Here is a 23331-nt window from a genome sequence, read left to right on the forward strand (position 1 = left end):
ACCTTATTTTGTTGGCCCAAGAGTAATCTATTGTGTCATGTAGAAGGTTCCTGAAAGATTAGCATCTTATCTGTTTAATGTTTGCAAACTATGTAAGTTGTTGGCTAAACGTCTCTTGCATGTTTATTTTATTAAAGCCTTATCTCATATGACAAAAGAATGTGTTATTATGATCTATGTATATCTTTAATTAAACCTCAATCAAAATTATAAAAATTTTTTTTTAGAAAAATCACCGTATTGTTCAAGGGGCCTCCTTTGTTTGTCCTTCCTGGACTGTGATCACAACAGATGCAAGTCTTACAGGCAAGGTTAACAATCAATATTTTAGAACTTCATGCTATTTTCAGAGCTCTTCAGGCTTGACCTCTATTGAAGAGAGAACTTTACATTTGTTTTCAAACAGACAATATCACAACAGTGGCATATGTCAATCATCAAGGGGGACTTGCAGTCCTTTAGCAATGAAAGACTTTTCTCTGATACTTTCTTGGGCGGAATCCAACTCTTGTCAAATCTCTGCGATTCATATCCCAGGTGTAGACCATTGGGAAGCGGATTATCTCAGCCGTCATTCTCTACATCCGGGGAAATGGTCTCTCCATCCAGATGTGTTTTTTCAACTTGTACAGATGGTGGGGTCTTCCAGAAATAGATCTGATGGCCTCTCGTCTGAACAAGAAATTTCCCAGATACCTTTCCAGGTTCAGGGATCCTCAGGCAGAAATGATGGATGCTCTAGCAGTTCCCTGGTTTTACCAACCTGCTTTTTTCCACCTCTGGTTCTTCTTCCAAAGGTGATGTCCAAGATCATAATTGAACAATATTATGTGTTTCTGATAGCACCAGCATGGCCTCACAGGTTTTGGTATGCAGACCTTGTCCGAATGTCCATTTGCTAGCCTTGGTCACTTCCTATAAGACCAGACCTTCTGTCTCAAGGCCCAGTTTTCCATCAGGATCTCAAATCTCTAAATTTGAAGGCATGGACATTGAACACTTAGTTCTTAGACTTAGAGGTTTCTCTGACTCAGTAATTAATACTATGATACAGGCTTGTAAGTCTGTTTCAAGGAAGATTTATCATAGGGTTTGGAAAACCTACGTATATATCATGGTGTTTCACTCATGATTATTCTTGGCATTCTTTTAGAATTCTGAGGATTCTACCGTTTCTTCAGGATGGTTTGGATAAAGCTTTGTCTGCAAATACTTTGAAAGGACAAATCTATGCTCTTTCTGTCTTATTTCATTGAAAGATTTCTAAGCTTCCTGATATTCACTGTTTTGTTTAAGTTTGATTCATATCAAACCTGTTACGAAATCAATTTCTTCTCCTTGGAGTCTCAATTTGGTTTTAAATATTTTGCAGGCTACTCCTTTTGAGCCTATGCATTCTTTTGATATTAAACTACTTTCTTAAAAACTGGTATTTCTTTTGGCTATCTCTTCTGCTAGAAGAGTTTATGAATTGTCTGCTCTCTTGTGAGTCTCCTTAACTGATTTTTCATCCAGATAAAGCTGTTTTGTGGAATTTATTTAAATTTTTACCTAAAGTTGTGAATTCTAACATCAATAGGGAAATTATTGTTCCTTCCTTGTGTCCTAATCCTAAGAATACTCTTGAAAGGTATTTACATTCTTTGGATGTGGTAAGGGCTTTGAAATATTGTGTTAAAGCTACTAAAGATTTCAGAAAGACTTCTAGTCTATTTGTTATTTTTTCTGGTTCCAGAAAAGGTCAGAAATCCTCTGCCATTTTCTTGGCATCTTGGTTAAAGCTTTTAATTCACAAAACTTATTTGGAGGCGGGGCAGTCTCCACCTCAGAGAATTACAGCTCATTCTACTAGATCAGTCGCCACATCTTGGGCTTTCAAGAATGAAGCATCAGTTGATCAAATTTGCAAAGCAGCAACTTGGTCTTCTTTGCATACATTTACTAAATTTTAACATTTTGATGTGTTTGCTTCTTCGGAAGCAGCCTTTGGTAGAAAGGTTCTTCAGGCAGCTGTCTCAGTTTGATTTTAGTGCCTATGATTTAATTTTTTTAAAACATTTTTAAGAAAACTTAATTATTTTTTGGATTTAATTTATCAGCGGAAATAGCTGTTTTTATTTTATCCTTCCCTCTCTAGTGACTCATGGACTTCCACATCTTGGGTATTATATCCCAGACGTCACTAGTTCATGGACTCTTGCCACCTATATGAAAGAAAACATAATTTATGTAAGAAATTGCCTGATAAATTAATTTCTTTCATGCTGGCAAGAGTCCATGATACCCACCCAATATTTGGGGGGGTTATGATTTTTTTTATATAAAGCACTTTATTTATCCTGTTCCTCTTTTTTTATGCTTTTACTCCTTTTACACCTCACTAACTTGGCTATACATTAAAATGAGGTATAAGTGAGGTGGGAGGTGTATTTATGGGCATTTGAGGTTTGGGGAACTCTCCTGGTAGGAATGTATATCCCATACGTCACTAGCTCATGGATTCTTGTCACCATGAAATAAATGAATTTATCAGGTAAGTTCTTGCATAAATTATGTTTTTTCTAGCTTTAAATAACAATAATTACAACAACAAAAAAACAACTTACAGTAGTGAAAAACAGTTAAGAGTGAGTGCACCTATTGGATTGAGACAGCTCAACCCTGATAAACAGCTGTTCCTTCAAACAACTGTGAGGGATCGATGGGGTAAAAAACAAGTGAGGGGAGCTGTGAGTATTTAAATACATAAATAATATGTGTTACCGTGACCTTTAACCCCTTAGTGACCAGAGCACTTTTCCATTTTCTGTCCGTTTGGGACCAAGGCTATTTTTACATTTTTGCGGTGTTTGTGTTTAGCTGTAATTTTCTTCTTACTCATTTACTGTACCCACACATATTATATACCGTTTTTCTCGCCATTAAATGGACTTTCTAAAGATACCATTATTTTCATCATATCTTATAATTTACTATAAAAAAAAATGATAAAATATGAGGAAAAATGGAAAAAAAACACACTTTTTCTAACTTTGACCCCCAAAATCTGTTACATATCTAAAACCACCAAAAAACACCCATGCTAAATAGTTTCTAAATTTTGTCCGTAGTTTAGAAATACCCAATGTTTACATGTTCTTTGCTTTTTTTTGCAAGTTATAGGGCCATAAATACAAGTAGCACTTTGCTATTTCCAAACCATTTTTTTCCAAAATTAGCGCTAGTTACATTAGAACACTGATATCTTTCAGGAATACCTGAATATCCCTTGACATTTATATATTTTTTTTTAGTAGACATCCCAAAGTATTGATCTAGGCCAATTTTGGTATATTTCATACCACCATTTCACCGCCAAATGCGATCAAATACAAAAAATTGTTCACTTTTTCACAAATTTTTTCACAAACTTTAGGTTTCTCACTGAAATTATTTACAAACAACTTGTGCAATTATGGCATAAATGGTTGTAAATTCTTCTCTGGGATCCCCTTTGTTCAGAAATAGCACACATATATGGCTTTGGCGTTGCTTTTTGGTAATTAGAAGGCCGCTAAATGCCACTGCGCACCACAAGTGTATCATGCCCAGCAGTTAAGGGGTTAATTAGGGAGCTTTTAGGGAGCTTGTAGGGTTAATTTTAGCTTTAGTGTAGTGTAGTAGACAACCCCAAGTATTGATCTAGGCACATTTTGGTATATTTCATGCCACCATTTCACCGCCAAATGCGATCAAATACAAAAAATTGTTCACTTTTTCACAAATTTTTTCACAATTTTAGGTTTCTCACTGAAATCATTTACAAACAGCTTGTGCAATTATGGCACAAATGGTTGTAAATGCTTGTCTGGGATCCCCTTTGTTCAAAAATAGCAGACATATATGACTTTGGCGTTGCTTTCTGGTAATTAGAAGGCCACTAAATCCTGTTGCGCCTCACACGTGTATTATGGCTAGCAGTGAAAGGGTTAATTAGGGAGTTTGTAGTGAGCTTGCAGGGTTAATTTTAGCTTTAGTGTAGAGATCAGCCTCCCATCTGACACATCCCACCCCCTGATCCCTCCCAAACAGCTCCCTTCCCTCCCCCACCCCACAATTGTCCCCGCCATCTTAAGTACTGGCAGAAAGTCTGCCAGTACAAAAATAAAAAAAAAGTCACATTTAAAGTCACATCAAAAGATACTTGCAATTCATCAGATGAACATTTATTTCCACCTCCTACGTTAATTATTTTAACTTAATCTGTTTTTATCATATGCTTTGAACACTATAGCATGAATTTATTGTGAATTTATTGTCAATTTTAACTTGTGATTAAGGAATTTTAATATATAATATACGCAAGGTAATAGAGCTCTTTACCACTTATTATCCTATCAGAATATATTATCTAGTCCAATATTGTTTTGTATGGCAACAATTAAATATTTTGTTTTTTAACCTCTTGTAGTCATATTTTCACTATTTTTCACCCAATTTTCACCTATTTGTTTACCTTATCGCAGCACAATATATATTATGATTGCATTTTGAAACCAATACGAGAAGCTCATTTAAAGGTCACGGTAACACATATTATTTATGTATTGAAATACTCACAGCTCCCCTCACTTGTTTTTTACCCCATCGAACAACTTACAGTAGCCAAAATGTCCTAAGACTCCAGGCAAGACCAACTGTTCCAAAAGCTACTCATAAAGCTTTAAAGGGACAGTCTAGGCCAAAATAAACTTTCATGATTCAGATAGAGCATGTAATTTTAAACAATTTTCCAATTTACTTTTATCACCAATTTTGCTTTGTTCTCTTGGTATTCTTAGTTGAAAGCTTAACCTAGGAGGTTCATATGCTAATTTCTTAGACCTTGAAGCCCACCTCTTTCAGATTGCATTTTAACAGTTTTTCACCACTAGAGGGTGTTAGTTCACGTACTTCATATAGATAACACTGTGCTCGTGCACGTGATGTTATCTGGGAGCAGGCACTGATTGGCTAGACTGCAAGTATGTCAAAAGAACTGAAAAAAGGGGCAGTTTGCAGAGGCTTAGATACAAGATAATCACAGAGGTTAAAAGTATATTATTATAACTGTGTTGGTTATGCAAAACTGGGAAATGGGTAATAAAGGGATTATCTATCTTTTAAAACAATAACAATTCTGGTGTAGACTGTCCCTTTATTTCACTAAGGACTAGACTCTAACACACCATTTAATTTATGGTGACACACTTTACAAAAAACATGAGGGGGTTTGCAGAGCTTATGGGGGCTCTTTTTTAAATGTGGCTATTAGTGTAACAGGCATTGATATTTGCCATATATAAGAAGCTTGATTGAGCCCATTTTTGGAATGCCGTCATATTTGAGTTTAATAACAGCTCTGAGATATCGATTCACGTTTAAAAACTTGTGCAATACTGCCATACATTAATACTGTGGAAACACTGCAAACATTTGATCACATTACACATTTGATCACATTACACATTTGATCACATTACACATTTGATCACATTACACATTTGATCATATTACACATTTGATCGCATTACACATTTGATCGCATTACACATTTGATCGCATTACACATTTGATCGCATTACACATTTGATCGCATTACACATTTGATCGCATTATACATTTGATCACATTATACATTTGATCACATTACACAGTTTATCACATTACACAGTTTATCACATTATACAGTTTATCACATACATTTTATCACATTATACAGTTTATCACATTATATATTTTATCACATTATACAGTTTATCACATACACTTTATCACATTATACAGTTTATCACATTATACAGTTTATCACATTATACATTTTATCTCATTATACAGTTTATCACTTTATACAGTTTATCACTTTATACAGTTTATCACATTACACATTTTATCACATTACAGTTTATCACATACATTTTATCACTTTATACAGTTTATCACATTAAACAGTTTATCACTTTATACAGTTTATCACATTATACATTTTATCACATTATACAGTTTATCACATTATACAGTTTATCACTTTATACAGTTTATCACATTACACATTTTATCACATTACAGTTTATCACATACATTTTATCACATTATACAGTTTATCACATTAAACAGTTTATCACTTTATACAGTTTATCACATTATACAGCTTATCACATTATACAGTTTATCACATTACACATTTTATCACATTATACAGTTTATCACTTTATACAGTTTATCACTTTATACAGTTTATCACATTACACATTTTATCACATTACAGTTTATCACATACATTTTATCACATTATACAGTTTATCACATTAAACAGTTTATCACTTTATACAGTTTATCACATTATACAGTTAATCACATTACACATTTTATCACATTACAGTTTATCACATACATTTTATCACATTATACAGTTTATCACATTACACATTTTATCACATTATACAGTTTATCACATACACTTTATCACATTATACAGTTTATCACATTATACAGTTTATCACATTATACAGTTTATCACATTATACAGTTTATCACATACACTTTATCACATTATACAGTTTATCACATTATACAGTTTATCACATTATACATTTTATCACATTATACAGCTTATCACATTATACAGTTTATCACATTATACAGTTTATCACTTTATACAGTTTATAACTTTATACAGTTTATCACTTTATACAGTTTATCACATTACACAGTTTATCACATACATTTTATCACATTATACAGTTTATCACATACATTTTATCACATTATACAGTTTATCACATTACACATTTTATCACATTATACAGTTTATCACATACACTTTATCACATACACTTTATCACATTATACAGTTTATCACATTATACAGTTTATCACATACACTTTATCACATTATACAGTTTATCACATTATACAGTTTATCACATTATACAGTTTATCACATTACAAATGTTATCACATTATACAGTTTATCACATTATACAGCTTATCACATTATACAGTTTATCACATTATACAGCTTATCACATTATACAGTTTATCACATTACACATTTTATCACATTATACAGTTTATCACTTTATACAGTTTATCACTTTATACAGTTTATCACTTTATACAGTTTATTACATTACACATTTTATCACATTACAGTTTATCACATACATTTTATCACATTATACAGTTTATCACATTATACAGCTTATCACATTATACAGTTTATCACATTATACAGTTTATCACTTTATACAGTTTATCACTTTATACAGTTTATCACATTAGACATTTTATCACATTACAGTTTATCACATACATTTTATCACATTATACAGTTTATCACATTAAACAGTTTATCACTTTATACAGTTTATCACATTATACAGTTTATCACATTATACAGTTAATCACATTACACATTTTATCACATTACAGTTTATCACATACATTTTATCACATTATACAGTTTATCACATTAAACAGTTTATCACATTAAACAGTTTCACTTTATACAGTTTATCACATTATACAGTTAATCACATTACACATTTTATCACATTACAGTTTATCACATTACACATTTTATCACATACATTTTATCACATTATACAGTTTATCACATTACACATTTTATCACATTATACAGTTTATCACATTACAGTTTATCACATACATTTTATCACATTATACAGTTTATCACATTATACAGTTTATCACATTACAGTTTATCACATACATTTTATCACATTATACAGTTTATCACATTATACAGTTTATCACATTATACTTTTTATCACATTAGCACATTTTATCACATTATACAGTTTATCACATTATACAGTTTATCACATTACACAGTTTATCACATTACACATTTGATCACATTTTGCAACTATATAAAGTAGGCCGTGCTAGTATTAAAGCACTGCTTTTCAAACCTATCCTCAGGCCTCCCCAACAGGCCAGGTTTTCTGGATTACCTTGGATGAGAGAAGGTAAAATAACCATGTTCACTAATCAGCTGATTATTTCACCTGTGCTCTAGTTTAGACATTCACAGGGAGGCATGAGGACAGGTTTGAAAACCAGTGTATTAAAGGGATACTAAACTCACATTTTCTTTAATGATTCAAATAGAGCATGCAATTTTAAGCAACTTAAACTGGGCCAGCTCCTTAGCTTTACATTCCTGCATTTCAAATAAAGATAGCAAGAGAATGAAGAAAAACAAAGAAAAATTGCTAAGATGAGTAAATTAGAAAGTTGCTTAAAATTGCATGATCTATCTGAATCGTGAAAGAAAAAATTGGGGTTTAGTATCCCTTTAAACATTTGTAACTTAATATTTGACACAGTGCTAAATCTAGGCATTCTGCCAAATATGTTTATGCCGAACACCCGCAGCAAACTTCAATTAGTCTGCTGCATTAAAGGGATAGTCTAGTCCAAATTAAACTTGAAAAAGCTGGAATGTAGTGTTCAGGAACCTGGGTAGCGCTTGCTAATTGGTGGCTACATTTAGACACCAATCAACAAGTATTACCCAGGTGCTGAACAAAAAATAGGCTAGCTCCTAAGCTTACATTCTTGTTTTTTCAAATAAAGATACCAAGAGAAACAAGATAGATTGATAATAGGAATAAATTAGAAAGTTGCTTAAAACAGCATTCTATATCTGAATCATGAAAGTCTAATTTTGACTAGACTATCCCTTTAAGTATATCCAAAGCATTTTTGTGATTAGTAGGCATAATGGTAACTAACTCTCAAGTGTTTTAAGGAACATAATGATTTACTGCTGCCATTTATATAATACTTTGTGGAAATAAGGTGTCCGGCATTCATAAGTTTCATGTGTTGAAGCATTACATCACAATTATTAAGCGGTTCCAATTTTTGCACCCATACTTATATGTCTCCTCTTACAATATATTTCGTTCCATTTATTGACTATAACCATCTGGACAGCCTATTTGTGGTATGGAGAATGCCAAGCAATACAGATTTTATAAATTAGGAATCCTGTTATGTTCACTAAATATCCAAGTCTTGCTTCACAGATGGGTAACTCTTTTTAACCATCACATATTATCCATCCTTGGTTTCTTTCCTGATAGCTTTCACTTTATGCATTTTAGATGATATTTATACATCCTAGCTCCCTGAACCAAAATAACTGTCTGGTGTGCATACTATATATATATAGACTGATATATTGAGTCTTCTTGGAATCAACCTAGAGATTTTCATCAGAGCTTTTCTTCACCCACGTTATCGGTTTCATATATTTACAGCATTTCTAGTGAGGTAACATAATATTTTCCATGACAATAAAGCAAAGGCACAATGGCAATATAACCTCATTCTATTGCTACTACACTAATCTGCCATCATTTTTTGTTAACCATTTTTAATTACCAATAAAAGTTATGTTTTATAAGTAGTTTTTGGTTCTGTCTCAGTAGTCAGGGCAGAGAGTGCTGAAATCCATCATTTAGTGGATTCTTTTCTTAAACCACAATTAAATTTGTTAGCTTCTTGATGCAAAACATCACTCCCATAGTTCAGTAATAGAATTACAAATTAGTACTGGACATATTGTGTTGGGAGATTGCCCCTGTGGTGCCATTGTTTATTCTATATTATAGAGAAAACCTGTAGCCAACAACATAATAATAAAATATAACTCTAACATAAGGAAGTGGGATTCAAGGGAGGCATAAGTAATAAAAAAAAACTCAAAATCATGCATTTGAAATGTCGGCCTATGCAAAATGTATGCAAATTAGTTTTTCTTTCCAATTGCATGGAGAGTCCACAAATCCATTCTAATTACTAGTGGGAATTAAATTCCTGGCTGCCAGGAGGAGGCAAAGAACACCCCAGCAGAGCTGTTAAGTATCACTCCTACTTCCCATAAGCCTCCAGTCATTCTTTGCCTTATACATCAGGTGGATGTGCGAAGATGGTGTCTGAAGATATTTAATCCTTTAATGGGTACTTTTCCCTGCAAAAAAAGGTTTGGGGCTATACTGTGTCATGTAATCCTCTTTAATAAGAGTAATGGTGGCTTTTAGCAGTTAGCAGACGGCGAGGTAGTCCTTGCTTACCTTCTAACATCTATGCTACCCCTTTATAGAAAATCAGGGTTGGTTACTATTTTTTCTTTGTCTACAGGTCCCTGTCAGAGGTTGGTTAAAGCTGTCACACCTAAGAAGCCGTTTCCTGCCCTGCAGCTGGATCCACAGAAAGTGCTTCACCTTCTAGGTGAGAAGGTTTCAGCACTATGGGGATTTAATCCTCAGTGGACTCCTTATGGGACAGAATTATCTCTTATCTTGGAGATATATTTAAGGGCAACTCTGTAGGGCACTGTGTCTTCTAAGGGGTTAGTAGTAACTGATAGTTACGGTTACTACAATTGAGGCTGGCAATACGAGTGGTATAATCCCTAGGGCTAATGATATTTGTCCTCTTATATTCTTATGTGGGGTATGTTTTTATTGACTTTATAATGTTTATGGCGTTATACATTGGACATTTTATATTAGCCACAGCACAGTGTAACTTGCGTGCTTTTCTCTGTGGCACAGCTTAAAAAAAATTGTTGCGCTCATGTGACATGTGAGTGTGTTTTAGGCGATCCGGAGTCTGTAAAATCTACTCTTCAGCGGATCCTTAGCAGAGTATGCTGCTAATTTCTGTCGCTAGTGGTTTTTCAATCCGGTCACCGGAGAGGTAAGTCCTCAGCAAGTCTGAGGTGTAGAGGTACCTTTAGGTGTTTGTTAAAAAAATAATTCTGTTTTAAAATGTATTGAGCTTATTATTTTTTAAGTTGAAAATCTTACAAATACTTGAGATATCTTTTGTCTAGTTTTAAGATATTGCTTTTGGGATCCAATATTCAAGTTATGGACCCTGATACTAACTTAGCCTTGTCTTTTGACCAGTGTTTATACTGCTTGGAGGCTCAAATTATTCCTCCTGTGCAGTTTTGCTCCACATGTTTAAATAAGATGCTTTTATCTAAGGATAAGGATACCCTCTCAGAGTCTCCTATCTCTCAGGATAATGTTGTCCGAACTATGCCTCAGCTTTCCCCTCAAACGTCCCAAGCTTTAGCTGCGGTTCCTCTCAACCAATTCCTGGGGGTGTATATTTACCAGGAGATTTTGCTGCGCAACAAACTTCTGCGGTTTCTGCAGCCTTGTCAGCCTTACCTATTGCTGGTAAGAGAAAAAGAGGAAATCTAAGAACATATCTACTAACAGGAGTTCTGACTCCGCCAAGGCTGCGTTAGTCAGCCTGTCTCAGTTATCTGAGGAAGATCATTTCTCTGTTGCTTCTGAGGGCAAAATCTCTGATTCTGAATCGGCTGACGCTAGTACAGCAGATTCAGAGTAAGTCAATTTTAGATTTAAGCTTGAACATCTCCGTCTTCTCTTGAAGGAGGTTCTAGCTACATTGGAGGACTCTGACTCTGCTGTCGTCCTAAGTGGTTTAATAAACTTAACAGAATTTTTTATGTCAAACTTACATCTGTGGAGGTACTCCCTATTCCAGATTGCATGTCTGACATTAAAGCTCAGGAATGGGAAAAGCCAGGGATTCCCTTTTCCCTGTTCCCTGTTTTTAAGAAAATGTTCCTGTTGCTGACTTTGTGCGTTACCTGTGGCGCACAGTGCCTAAGGTAGAGGGTGCTATCTCCATTCTAGCAGAACCAATATTTCCCTTAAGGATAGTTCCTCTTTTAAGGACCCTATGGATAAGAAACTGGAAGCTTATTTAAGAAAGATATTTCTTCATTAGGGTTTGCAATGGCAGCCAGGTGCTAGTATTGCGACAGTTGCTGGGCAGCCTCTTATTGGCGTGACTCCTTGTCCGACCTAATTTCGGAGGAGACTACCATAGAGGAAATCCAGGATAGGATCAAATATCTAAAGCTGGCTAATACTTTTATCTGTGATGCCAGCATGCAAGTTGTTAGGCTGGGAGCCAGAATTTCTAGCTGTGGTTCTAGCTTGCAGAGCTCTGTGGCTAAAATCTTGATCTGCAGATTTAACTTCCAAGTCCAAACTTCTGTCTTTACCTTTTAAGGGCAAGACTTTATTTGGTCCTGGTCTTGCTGAGATCATTTCTGAAGTTACTGGTGGAAAGGGAGCTTTCCTACCTTAGGACAAGAAGGGTAGACCTAAGGGTCGCCAGAATTCTAATTTTCATTCCTTTCGCAGCTTCAAAAGAAAAAAGCCTTCCTCCTCTTCCTCCAAGACAGAGTAATTCAGGACTTAATGGAGGTCTAGTCAATCTTAGAATAAAGGGAAACAATCCAAGAAACCATCCTCTGAGTCTAAGTCGGCATGAATGGGCAACCCCCGGTCCAGTCTTGGATCAAGTAGTCAGGCTGTCATTCTTTCAACAGGCTTGGATCTGTGATGTCCCAGATCATTGGGCAGTGGAAGTAGTCTCCCAGGGATATAGGATAGAATTCAAATCTTGTCAAAGGTTTCTCCTGTCAAGGTTATCTGTAAACTAGGTTTCTTAAACTGAGCGGAACGGGGTCAAGGATTCTATTCCGATCTCTTCGTGGTTCCAAAGCTAGAAGGAACTTTTCGTCCAATCTTGGACCTCAAGTGTCTCAACAAATTTCTCAAGGTTCCGTCCTTCAAAATGGAGACTATACTTCCATTCTCCCTTTGGTTCAGGAGGGTCAATTTATGACTACCATAGACCTGAAGGACGTGTATCTTCATGTTCCTATTCACAGGGAACATCACCAATTCCTGCGGTTTGGTTTCCGTTGGCCTTGCCATGGCTCCCCAAATCTTTACAAAGGTTCTAGGGGGTCTTTTGGCGGTGGTTAGATCTCAGGGAATTGCGGTTGCTCCATACCTGGACGATATCTTGGTTCAGGCTCCATCTTTTTATTTAGCAAGATCCAATACAGACTCTCTGTTGGCTATTCTACGTTTCCATAGGTGGAAGGTAAATCTGGAAAAGAGCTACCTGGTGTCAAACACCAGAGTATGCTTTTTGGGGACAGTCATAGACTGACTGTCCATGGAGATTTTCCTGACGGAAGTCAGAAAATCCAGACTTCTTGCTTCTTGTTTTTCTCTTCAGTCCTCTGTCTGTCCATCAGTGGCTCTGTGTATGGAAATAATTGGTCTGATGGTTGCTTCCATGGACATTATTCCTTTTGGTCATTTCCATCTGAGACCTCTACAGTTATGCATGCTCAGACACTGGAACGAAGACCACTCAGATCTCTCTCAGAGGATAGTCCTGGACACCTTGACGAGAGACTCTCTGTCCTGGTGGATCTCCCAGGACATTCTGTCTCAGGGCACATGCTTCCTAAGACCATCTTGGGAAATTGTGACCACAGATGCCAGCCTGTCAGGCTGGGGAAGAATAAAACACGTAAAGAGGCACCAATGGTGCAGATCAATGGTGCAATAGGAGATGTAGGTAGAAGATATGTACACAGGGTACTCACTTTTAGGAGAGGCATTTAATCATGCCCATAGAGGCAGGCTGGATTTCTGCAGCAGTCCAGCTAGCCGATCATCTTCCAGGAGGATATCCAGGATACAGGACTCAAACAGATCAGGAATGCAGGAAGGTAGACAAATTTAGGGATAGACACCCTATAGGTAGCGTAAGCTCAAAGATAAGTATTTAACACTGAGAGTTTTTTTTTAAAACATAAAAGTGATTTATTAAAACACAGTTAAAAAAAACAACTCATGCTTGTGCAATTATAATCTTTAAGTATATGTAGAGAAATAATGCAACCCGTTTCTCGGTAGAGACCGTTTCTTCAGGCATGTAAAACACATATTCGTCTGCCTTTAAATAGGGCTATGCTACCAACAGGTGTACTAACCTCTCCCCTTCCTAACATAATCACTGACTGTCAGGCTGGGGAGGAGTTTGGGGTTCTTTAAAGGCTCAGGGTCTTTGGACTCGGGAGGAGTCTTCTTTCCCAATAAATATCCTAGAGTTGAGAGCAATCTTCAATGCTCTAACAGCTTGACCCCTTAACTGAGTTTGGTCTGGTTTATCAGATTCCAGTCAGACAACATCACCTCGGTGGCGTATATCAACCATCAGGGAGTTCCTTAGCTATGAAGCAGATGACTCGCATACTTCAGTGGGCAGAGTCTCACGATTGTCACCTCTCTTCCATCCACATCCCAGGGGTGGACAACTGGGAAGTGGATTATCTGAGAAGACAGACTTTTCATCCAGGGCAGTGGACCCTTCATTCGGAAGTATTCTCAATCATAACCCTCAGGTGGGGGGTTCTGGAGTTGGATCTGATGTCGTCTCGTCTAAACGCCAAGCTTCCAAAGTATGAGTCAAGATCAAGAGACCCGCAAGCAGCTCTGATCGACGCTCTGGTGTTTCCCTCTTTCCTCCATTTGCCCTTCTTCCTCGAGTGATAGCTCGTATTAAACAGGAGAGGGCGTCAGTGAACCTAATCACCCCAGCCTGGCCTCGCAGAATATGCTTCGCGGATCTGGTGAAGATGTCATCTCTTCCCCCTTGGAGCTTACCTTTCCCTTTTTCCACCCAAATCTAGTTTCTCTGAAGCTGACTTGGAGATTGCACGGATTTTCTGAGAGGGTCAATAATACCATGCTTCTCGTAAGCCGGTAACTCGCAAGATTTACCATAAGGTATGTTGTAAATACCTTTATTGGTGCGAATCGAGGGGTTTCTCTTGGAGTCGGGTGAGAGTACCCCGCAGTCAGTCAGTACTCTGAAGGGTCAGATCTCTGCCCTGTCTATTCTTTTGCTTAAACGTCTGGCGGAACTCCCATATGGTCAATCTTTTGTTCAGGCCTTGGTCAGAATCAGGCCTGTGTTTAAAGCTGTTGCCCCTCCATGGAGCCTTAATCTTGTTCTTAAAGTTCTGCAGCATGCTCCGTTTGAGCCTATGCACTCTGTTGATATTAGGTTATCTTGGAAAGTTTTGTTTCTCCTCGCTATTTCTTCTGCTCACAGAGTTTCCGAGCTTTCGGCTCTGCAGTGTGATTCCTCTTACCTTATTTTTCATGCGGATAAAGCAGTACTTCGCACTAATTTGGGATTTCTTCCCAAGGTAGTTTCGGATCGCAACATCAATCAGGAAATTGTTGTTCCTTCATCTTGTCCTAATCCTTCTTCTCAGAAAGAACGCCTGTTGCATAAACTGGATATCATGCGCGCTCTAAAATTTTATCTACAGGCAACTAAAGATTTTCGGCAATCTACTGCTCTGTTTGTTGTTTTCTCTGGTAAGCGTAAGGGCCAGAAGGCCACATCTTCTACTCTTTTTCTCTGGTTCAGAAGTGTTATCCGGTTAGCTTATGAGACAGCTGGACAACAGCCTACTGAGAGAATTATGGCTCATTCCACTAGGGCTGTCTCTTATTCCTGGGCCTTCAAAAATGAAGCTTCTGTGGAACAAATCTGCAAGGCGTCACTTGGTCCTCATTACATACTTCTTACTAATTCTACAAATTTGATACTTTTGCCTCGGCTGAGGCTTCTTTTAGGAGAAAAGTTCTTCAAGCAGTGGTGCCTTCTGTTTAGGTCTGCCTGTCTTGTTCTCCCGCCCTTCCATTCTGTATCCTCTAGCTTGGGTATTGGTTTCCACTAGTAATTAGAATGGATTTGTGGACTCTCCATGCCACTGGAAAGAAAACAAAATTTATGCTTACCTGATAAATTTCTTTCTTTCCTGGAATGCAGAGTCCACGACCCGCCCTTAATTTGATTTAAGACAGCTTTTTTGCTAAACTTCAGGCACCTCTATACCCTTGTGTCATCTTCTTTTTCCATATTCCTTCGGCTGAATGACTGGGGGCATATGGGAAGTAGTAGTGATACCTAACAGCTCTGCTGGGGTGTTTTTCGCCTCCTCCTGGTGGCCAGGAGTTGAATTCCCACTAGTAATTAGAATGGATTTGTGGACTCTCCATGCCAGGAAAGGAAGACATTTATCAGGTAAGCATAAATTTTGTTTTTTCCCAGGTACACATTTTGGTGGTGAACCTTCTACCAATAGATGGCGCTGTTACACAGTGTCCAGAACCTTTCAACCTATAGATGGCGCTGTGTTATACAATGTCCAGGAACTTTCAACCAAGAGATGGCATGTTACACAATGTCCATGTATGTGACTCTGGGACGGTCACACTTTCATTTTTTTAAAACTGGTTCTTGTTTGTTTTATAGAGTTTCAAATTACATTTTTCTTTGTAATTTAAGTTAATACATTTGCTTTATGTGTAAAAGTTATCATCTTGATGCTCTTAATATAAACATAAATATAAAACTGTTAAGAACCAGCGACACAACATCAGTGAAGATATGGGTTAAGTATTTCTTGTTGTTTTCTCCACCTTTTGCATATAACCAACAACCATTAAACATTAAGGGCTAGATTACATGTGGAGCGTTAAATTATTGTGCGCCCGTTTTGCAGGCTCGCGATAATCAGCCATTATGAACTTTTGAGGAACATCAACCTTTGAAACTGGAAGATGCCATACTGAAATCAACATTTATCCTTTATAATTTGTACTTTTAGAGTATTCTGGGTTGCAACACCATGTTTACTTGGTCGCAAATTGTGTGGTGTGTGTGTTTCTTTTGTATTAGAGTGTGTGTGGTGTGTGTGTGTTGTATGAGAGTGTGTGGTGTGTATGAGTGTGTGGTATGTATGTGTTGTATGAGAGTGTGTGGTATGTATGCGTTGTATGAGATGGTGTGTAGTGTGTGTGTGTGTGTGTTGTATGAGAGTGCTTGGGTGTGGTGTGTGTGTGTGTGTTGTATGAGAGGGGGTGTGTGCTGTATGTGTTGTTAACATTTACAACACTCTAAAAGTTCAACTACAATCAGGAGTAAAGTACGCACACATTTTAGTCATTTTGCCAAAAATTGCAGCTATTTTGTTGTATATAACTTCAGACATTTTCAGACCAAGCATAAAAATAGGATCCCTTCACCAGCAGATAAGGAAAGGTATATGTCTGCACTTTGATAAACACTGTTTAAGATACACTCCCTTTAGAAGCAGTTAAATGCATCTTACATAACTAGATGCAGAATCCCTTTACAATATTAGTGGTAAACCCTATTTTGCATGTACTGTATATGTAAGATATGCATGCCTCAAACTGGAAATGTATTCTTGGCTATTTATTTGAACACTTTGTTCTAGAATTCAAAACATTAATTTGTCTTTGAACAAATAGTGACAAATGTATTTGAAATTAGTAGCCATCAAGTATATTTATCAGCCGTCCATATTCTTTTTTAGAATCTAGGCAAGGGTGCTTCTTTATATATACATAAAATAATAAAAAGAGTCACAAGTATCTGGGGCTCCCTGTGTCCTGGTATTTATCATTCCATGTATTAGTGTGGGAATGATGTGGGGGGGGGGTCAGGGATCTGCCACATTGTAGAATCATGCAGAGACCACTTATCTTAATTTGCCTTTATTTTTTTTATTACTTATATGTTAAGAGTACAGGAATACATTTCACCCAACAGTATGACATGTACGCATTCAACAATAAAGCCTCTTCAACACAAGAAACGTAATAAATAAATACCTATCTCAGCTCCAGATAAATACTTCAAGGGACAGTGCACCCTACATTTTCTCCCTTTTAATTTGTTCTCAGTGATCCATTTTACCTGCTGGAGTGTATTAAATTGTTTACATATATCTTCTTTACCTTTATTTAAGCATTTGAAATATCTGATTTTGCCGGTGGTATCCCTATCTATACTGAATGTTTTTATACTTAAGTATAGGCTATAGAAAAGGTGTTTAAACATAGTCAGCAGAACAAAATTACAATCCCAGTGGGGGGAAGAAGAGATAAGTAATAATTGTGCTGTGGTATACAGACCGATAATATATAAAGAAGCATATTTGCGTACAGAATGTGATAAAATAAGGAGATCAGATTTCCCGGCCAGATTTACCAATTTTTATCAGTTGTGGTTTCAAAGAACGAAAACATCTATTTCATATACAAAAATAAACCTAACAAAGCAAATTCATGGAAGTATATTAAGGGAAAACAGTTTTACAGTACACTGTCCCTTTAAATTCAGCATCTTCTACTAAGTTCAGGAAAGCAATGAGGCAATAGATAACATAACCCACGGTGGCTAAAGTCTTTTATGAGGTTTCTGAAGAATACTTGCGCCATACCTAGCCCTGTTGATTACATTGTTAAAGAAGACATCAAATTATTAACTTGAATGTACTCCCCTCTCCTGCCATCACTCCATATTTTGCCGTTGGTTTTATTTATTTTACTTTTTGAAAAACCCTTCTGTTTTTGGTTTGTTAGTATTGTTTCTACACACAATCTATGGGTTTAGATTATGCATTAACCACTATGAAAAATATCTTGGAACACTAGTTTTTTGGACGATTATTTTCTACTGATTATATTTTAGCAATTGTATCACAAATTCAGTGACAACTTGCTCTTTGTCACTAAATAATTGTGGCTCCTTAGTGCTAGTTGCAATGGCCAGTTGTTAAGGAGAACCTTACCTCTGCACCAGTAAGCACTAGTACCTATGCCATATAGGTACCCCGGCGTCTCCCTGCTCACCCACCATCACACTAATACCTAACCACAGCATCCTACTCCTCAATTTTCTGTCATGTAGGCCTTGCTTACATCCACAGCCTCCAGCTGTAATCTCCCTTAACAAGGAATGTTTAATTGATTTGGAGAGTATGGTGGTTCATAGAATATCAGTAATTTTAACTCAATATGAAAAATAATTTATGATCTTTTACAAGGACTTTACCCCTGGTGAATGGAGGCATAAAAAATGAGATTTTCACGAGGTTTGGTACAGGTTGCAAATAGCAGACAGAATTGAGATACTAGTAATTGTACTGCTTAGGCTTATCAGTTTATCAGCTTGCATAGGATTTATTCCATAAATGTTCTTCTGGCCGACTATTCAGACTTTTACTAGCAGTGTATTGGTGTGTGTGGGATTCCTATGTCCTCTTACTATTGAAAATGACTTCCTTGTAAAGAGTACTAATAAACTAGGATTTACATGTGAATCTACTTGTGTGTCATTCTGAATAGCAGCTTAGTTTCAGTACTCAGTATTCAGAATTATGCGATTCTATTAATGTAATTTAAAACACTTTCTCAGCCAATAGAAAGCAGTGAGACCAGACATGATTCTGCAATATTGGGAAGTGGAGGCATTGACTTAAATTTTGATGAAGAAAAAGAAGCAGGTATTGAGGACCTTCCAACAGCTATCAAATATATTGATGACAACTCCCTGGCACATCCAAATGTAAGTGTGCTAATAGTATGTTATGTATTACCAGTTAAATGTAATTAAAAATGTAAACATGAAGTCAATCACAGATAACCCATGTAGTATTGTTATAGTAATTGTTAGACAAACGTATAATCTGTTAGTTTGCTAAATTAGTAAAAATGAAAAAATGCTTAGCTTTAGAGAAAAGAAGCTTGTAGTATCAAGTTTCCCCACCTGTCTTATCTTTGCATCCACTTATTTATCTCCTAATTCTTAAGTAAATTCTGTTATATGCAAATTTTGTTATATGTTACCAGTGAAGAATTTTCATTAAAATTGAATATACACATACAGAAAAAGAATGTAAAATAATTTAGAAAGAGCATGTTGTTTCATTTCCTCCAAAAAGGAGGGACACGTAAACTTATCAGATGTGACCATAGGCATGAACACTGCCATATTAGCAACCAAAACCAGAAAATCAAAAATAAATTTAACAAAGAACAAATTAGTAGTACTGAAATACCTTTTAAAAGCAGAGTTTATTCTCTTGTTAATAGGATCTTTAAAATAACTATTTTTTAAAAGAGCCCCAGAGCAATTGAATAATCTGGAAATAGGTGTATCACTTTAGGCATAACTTCCCAAAGTGGGTATTATAACACATACTTAGGGGACCTGATAGCATTCCGAACATAATACATTTGGGCAATAGTATCCATAAGGTTTATTATATAAGGAATGTAAGTGGAGGATTATCTCCTGGGAGGCTGAGCCCCCAATAGTGATGGAGGGGTCTCCAGCACAATAAGAAACCTCAAGTACATTATGAGAGGTCTCCTATAAAAATAAATAAGCAGTTACACAGCTTTATCTGTTTCTCTGTAAAATATTAAGACTTACACACTGTATAACAATTCATCCTACCAGAATATTAGCCTTAACATCATCTATGGAGTTAGCAGGAATACTGTGACCCTCTGTCTTTTGAGATATTGTCAATGACAAACAACAAACCCATTAACCAAAAGGCTATAACTAAAGTGTGATTATATCTGGCAAGGACAATAATAGAGGCAGGCAAAAGAGTGTGAGCTCTCTGCAGTAATCTGCTAACAGATAGCTATGATTTATATAAAGGCATAAAAAATGCTAGAATTCTCTAAAAATGACATCAAAATTTCATGACCACACTGATAATGCTAAAAGCCATGTCCACTCTTAACATTGGATATTGACATTGGTTTATACATTTAAGGATCATTTGCAGCAAAACATCATCTTTCATCGTCACTGTATTTTCCTTCCTAAGATAGGTAGAGTCCACGGCTTCATTCCTTACTGTTGGGAAATACAACACCTGACCACCAGGAAGAGGCAAAGACGCCCCAGCCAAAGGCTTAAATATCCCCCCCACTTCCTCATTACCCCAGTCATTCCTTGCCTTTCGTCATAGGAGGTAGCAGAGAAGTGTCAGAAGATTTGGAGAGTCCTGAAAAAGGGTATCTGCCCTTCAAGATAGGACTGGAGTTTTAAGTAGTCATGTCAACCTCTCAGTGAGAGTATTGATTAAAGTTAGAGTCTGGAGATGCAGGGAAAGTTTTTCTGCAAAACCATCCAAACTACTGCTAACAACTCTTAAGTAATCAGTGTTGACGAGTTTCACTGCCTACTTTCTCTCACTCAGGTCCATGTCAGTCTGCTATAAGACTGTCACACTTGAGAGGCTGTGTTCTGTTCCACAGCATGGATCCTGGAGGTAAGATCGTTTAAATTTTTTACACATAAAATGCTATAACAGGGTCACAGTGTGGCTCCTTTATACCTTGATAGGATCCAGGGTTAATATCATCTGAGGGGGGTTTATTGAACAGTTGGTGTTAATTAATCAGTGTATTAATTATTTACATGCTGCTTTGTGTGATTTTATTTTCTGGGCTCATAGACTGTGTTTTTGGCTGGAACAAATAGGTTTCACTTTCGTTTTTGAAAGTGTTGCACAGCTCCTATTAACTTGCTGTACTTTTCATAGCATGTGGTCCATGTTCATTTCCTCCATTCCGGCTGAGACTTGAAACTGAGGAGAGCGTTTCCTCTGTTAACTGTCTGGGTCTAGGAGTTGGTGAGTGCTCCAGTCATTGGGAGTATATAATAAAAAAAAATTAAAAAAAGTTTGTGTTCTGTGGGTATAACCTGAGCTATGGAGGACTCTGACATGTTAGAAGGTACTAAATCATACCTGTTTATATTGTAAAGAAGCCGTGGTTTTCCCGCCCACTCAATTATGTTCCAGATGCCTTAACACCGTTATAAAGTCTAAGAAGGGAGACGCCTGCTCAGGCTATTAGTCCCTCTGAGCCGTCTACCTCTCAGGACCCGTGAGATTACTACCCTTGCTACATTATCCACTCCACATGCAGTTCCCGTAGCACATCTAATCCTCCATCCGGACTTTGCCGTGCAAACAAACGCAAGAGAATGGTTAAACATAACTCTCCTGACCTGGAGTCATCTAAATATTTATTGGATTTAGCTATTATGTCCCAGTTATCCGATGATGAGTTAACCTCTGTAGCTTCAGAGAGTGAACTTTTTGGGTCGGTGTCCTTAGCCTCTAAACCTCCTGCTGTGGAGGAACCATCATTTAGATTTAAAATTGAGCACTTGCATTTTTTATTAAAGGAGGTCTGTCTACATTAGAGGTTCCAGAGGCCGCGCTGCCTGAAGAACCTATGATACCTAAATTAGACAGAGTTTACAAAGACAGGAAAATGGCGAACATTATTAACAGCGAATGGGAAAGAATTGGATCTTTTCCCCCTCGTCTACTTTTAAAAAGTTGTTCCCGGTCCCGGACTCTCAACTGGATTTGTGGGGCTCCATTCCTAAGGTGGATGGTGCTATCTGTACGCTTGCTAAACGTACTACTATACCTCTTGAGGATTGTTCTTTGTTCATAGAGCCGATGGATAAGAAAATGGAAACCTTTCGGAGAAAGATGTTTCAACATACAGGATGCTGCGGTTGCCGGAGCTGCTACCAACTGATGCGACTCTTTGTCGGAACTCATTGAGGTGGAGTCTCCCCTCAAGGATATTCAAGACAGAATTAAAGCTCTGAAAATTGCTAATTCTTTTATCTGTGATGCGAACATGCAAATTATTCGCCTAAATGCAAAGACCTCTGGCTTTGCGGTCCTAGCTCGCCGGGTGCTCTGGTTGAAGTCTTGGTCTGCGGATATGACTTCTAAGTCCAGACTCCTTTCTCTTCCCTTCAAGGGAAACATTTTATTTGGGCAAGGCCTGGACTCCATTATTTCTACGGGTTACCGGAGGCAAGGGTGCTTTCCTACTGCAAGATAAGAAGAACAAGTCTAAGGCACGACAATATTCTAATTTTCGTTCCTTTCGTTCTGACAAATCACAATTACAACAATTCTCTTCCAAGCCCAAGCAACCCAAGAGTACTTGGAAGCCGGCTCAGTCCTGGAATAAGTCCAAGCAGAATAAGAAGCCCCACTGAAAACAGGCATGAAGGGGCAGCCCCTGATCCGGAATCGGATCGTGCAGGGGGCAGACTGTCTTTTTTTTTTCCAGATGCTTGGTTCAGGGACGTACTCAGGGATACAAGATAGGCTTCAAATCTCATCCGCCCAGGGGCAGATTCCTACTCTCGAACCTGTCTACCAGACTAGAAAAGAGGGATTCCTTTCTAGCGTGCATTCTAGTCATATCCTCCTTAGGAGTTGTTGTCCCGGTGCCTAGCGAAGAAAGAGGTTTGGAGTTTTATTCAAACCTTTTCGTGGTCCCAAAGAAGGAGGGAAATTTCCGCCCAATTCTAGACCTAAATTGCTTAAACAAATTTCTCAGTGTCCCTTCCTTTAAGATGGAGACGATAAGGTCCATCCTTCCTTTAGTTCAGGAAGGCCAGTTTATGACCACTATAGGTCTGAAGGGCGCTTACCTTCGTGTTCCAATCCACAGGGAACACTTTCAGTTC

The 23331-nt window shown here is 37.2% G+C and overlaps 1 protein-coding gene across 1 annotated transcript in view; it reads left to right on the top strand.

Moving 5' to 3' along the window:
• The window catches only part of RSRC1 (arginine and serine rich coiled-coil 1), a 1121477-nt gene that overhangs the window by 1064445 nt on the left and 33701 nt on the right, over window positions 1–23331 (top strand). Inside the window, exon 9 of the mRNA XM_053710087.1 lies at window positions 19216–19365. Coding sequence (XP_053566062.1) covers window positions 19216–19365 — 150 coding nt within the window. The remainder of the gene's footprint in view (window positions 1–19215; window positions 19366–23331) is intronic.

This window comes from Bombina bombina, chromosome 4, assembly GCF_027579735.1.
Source record: "Bombina bombina isolate aBomBom1 chromosome 4, aBomBom1.pri, whole genome shotgun sequence".
Classification (NCBI taxonomy): domain Eukaryota; kingdom Metazoa; phylum Chordata; class Amphibia; order Anura; family Bombinatoridae; genus Bombina; species Bombina bombina.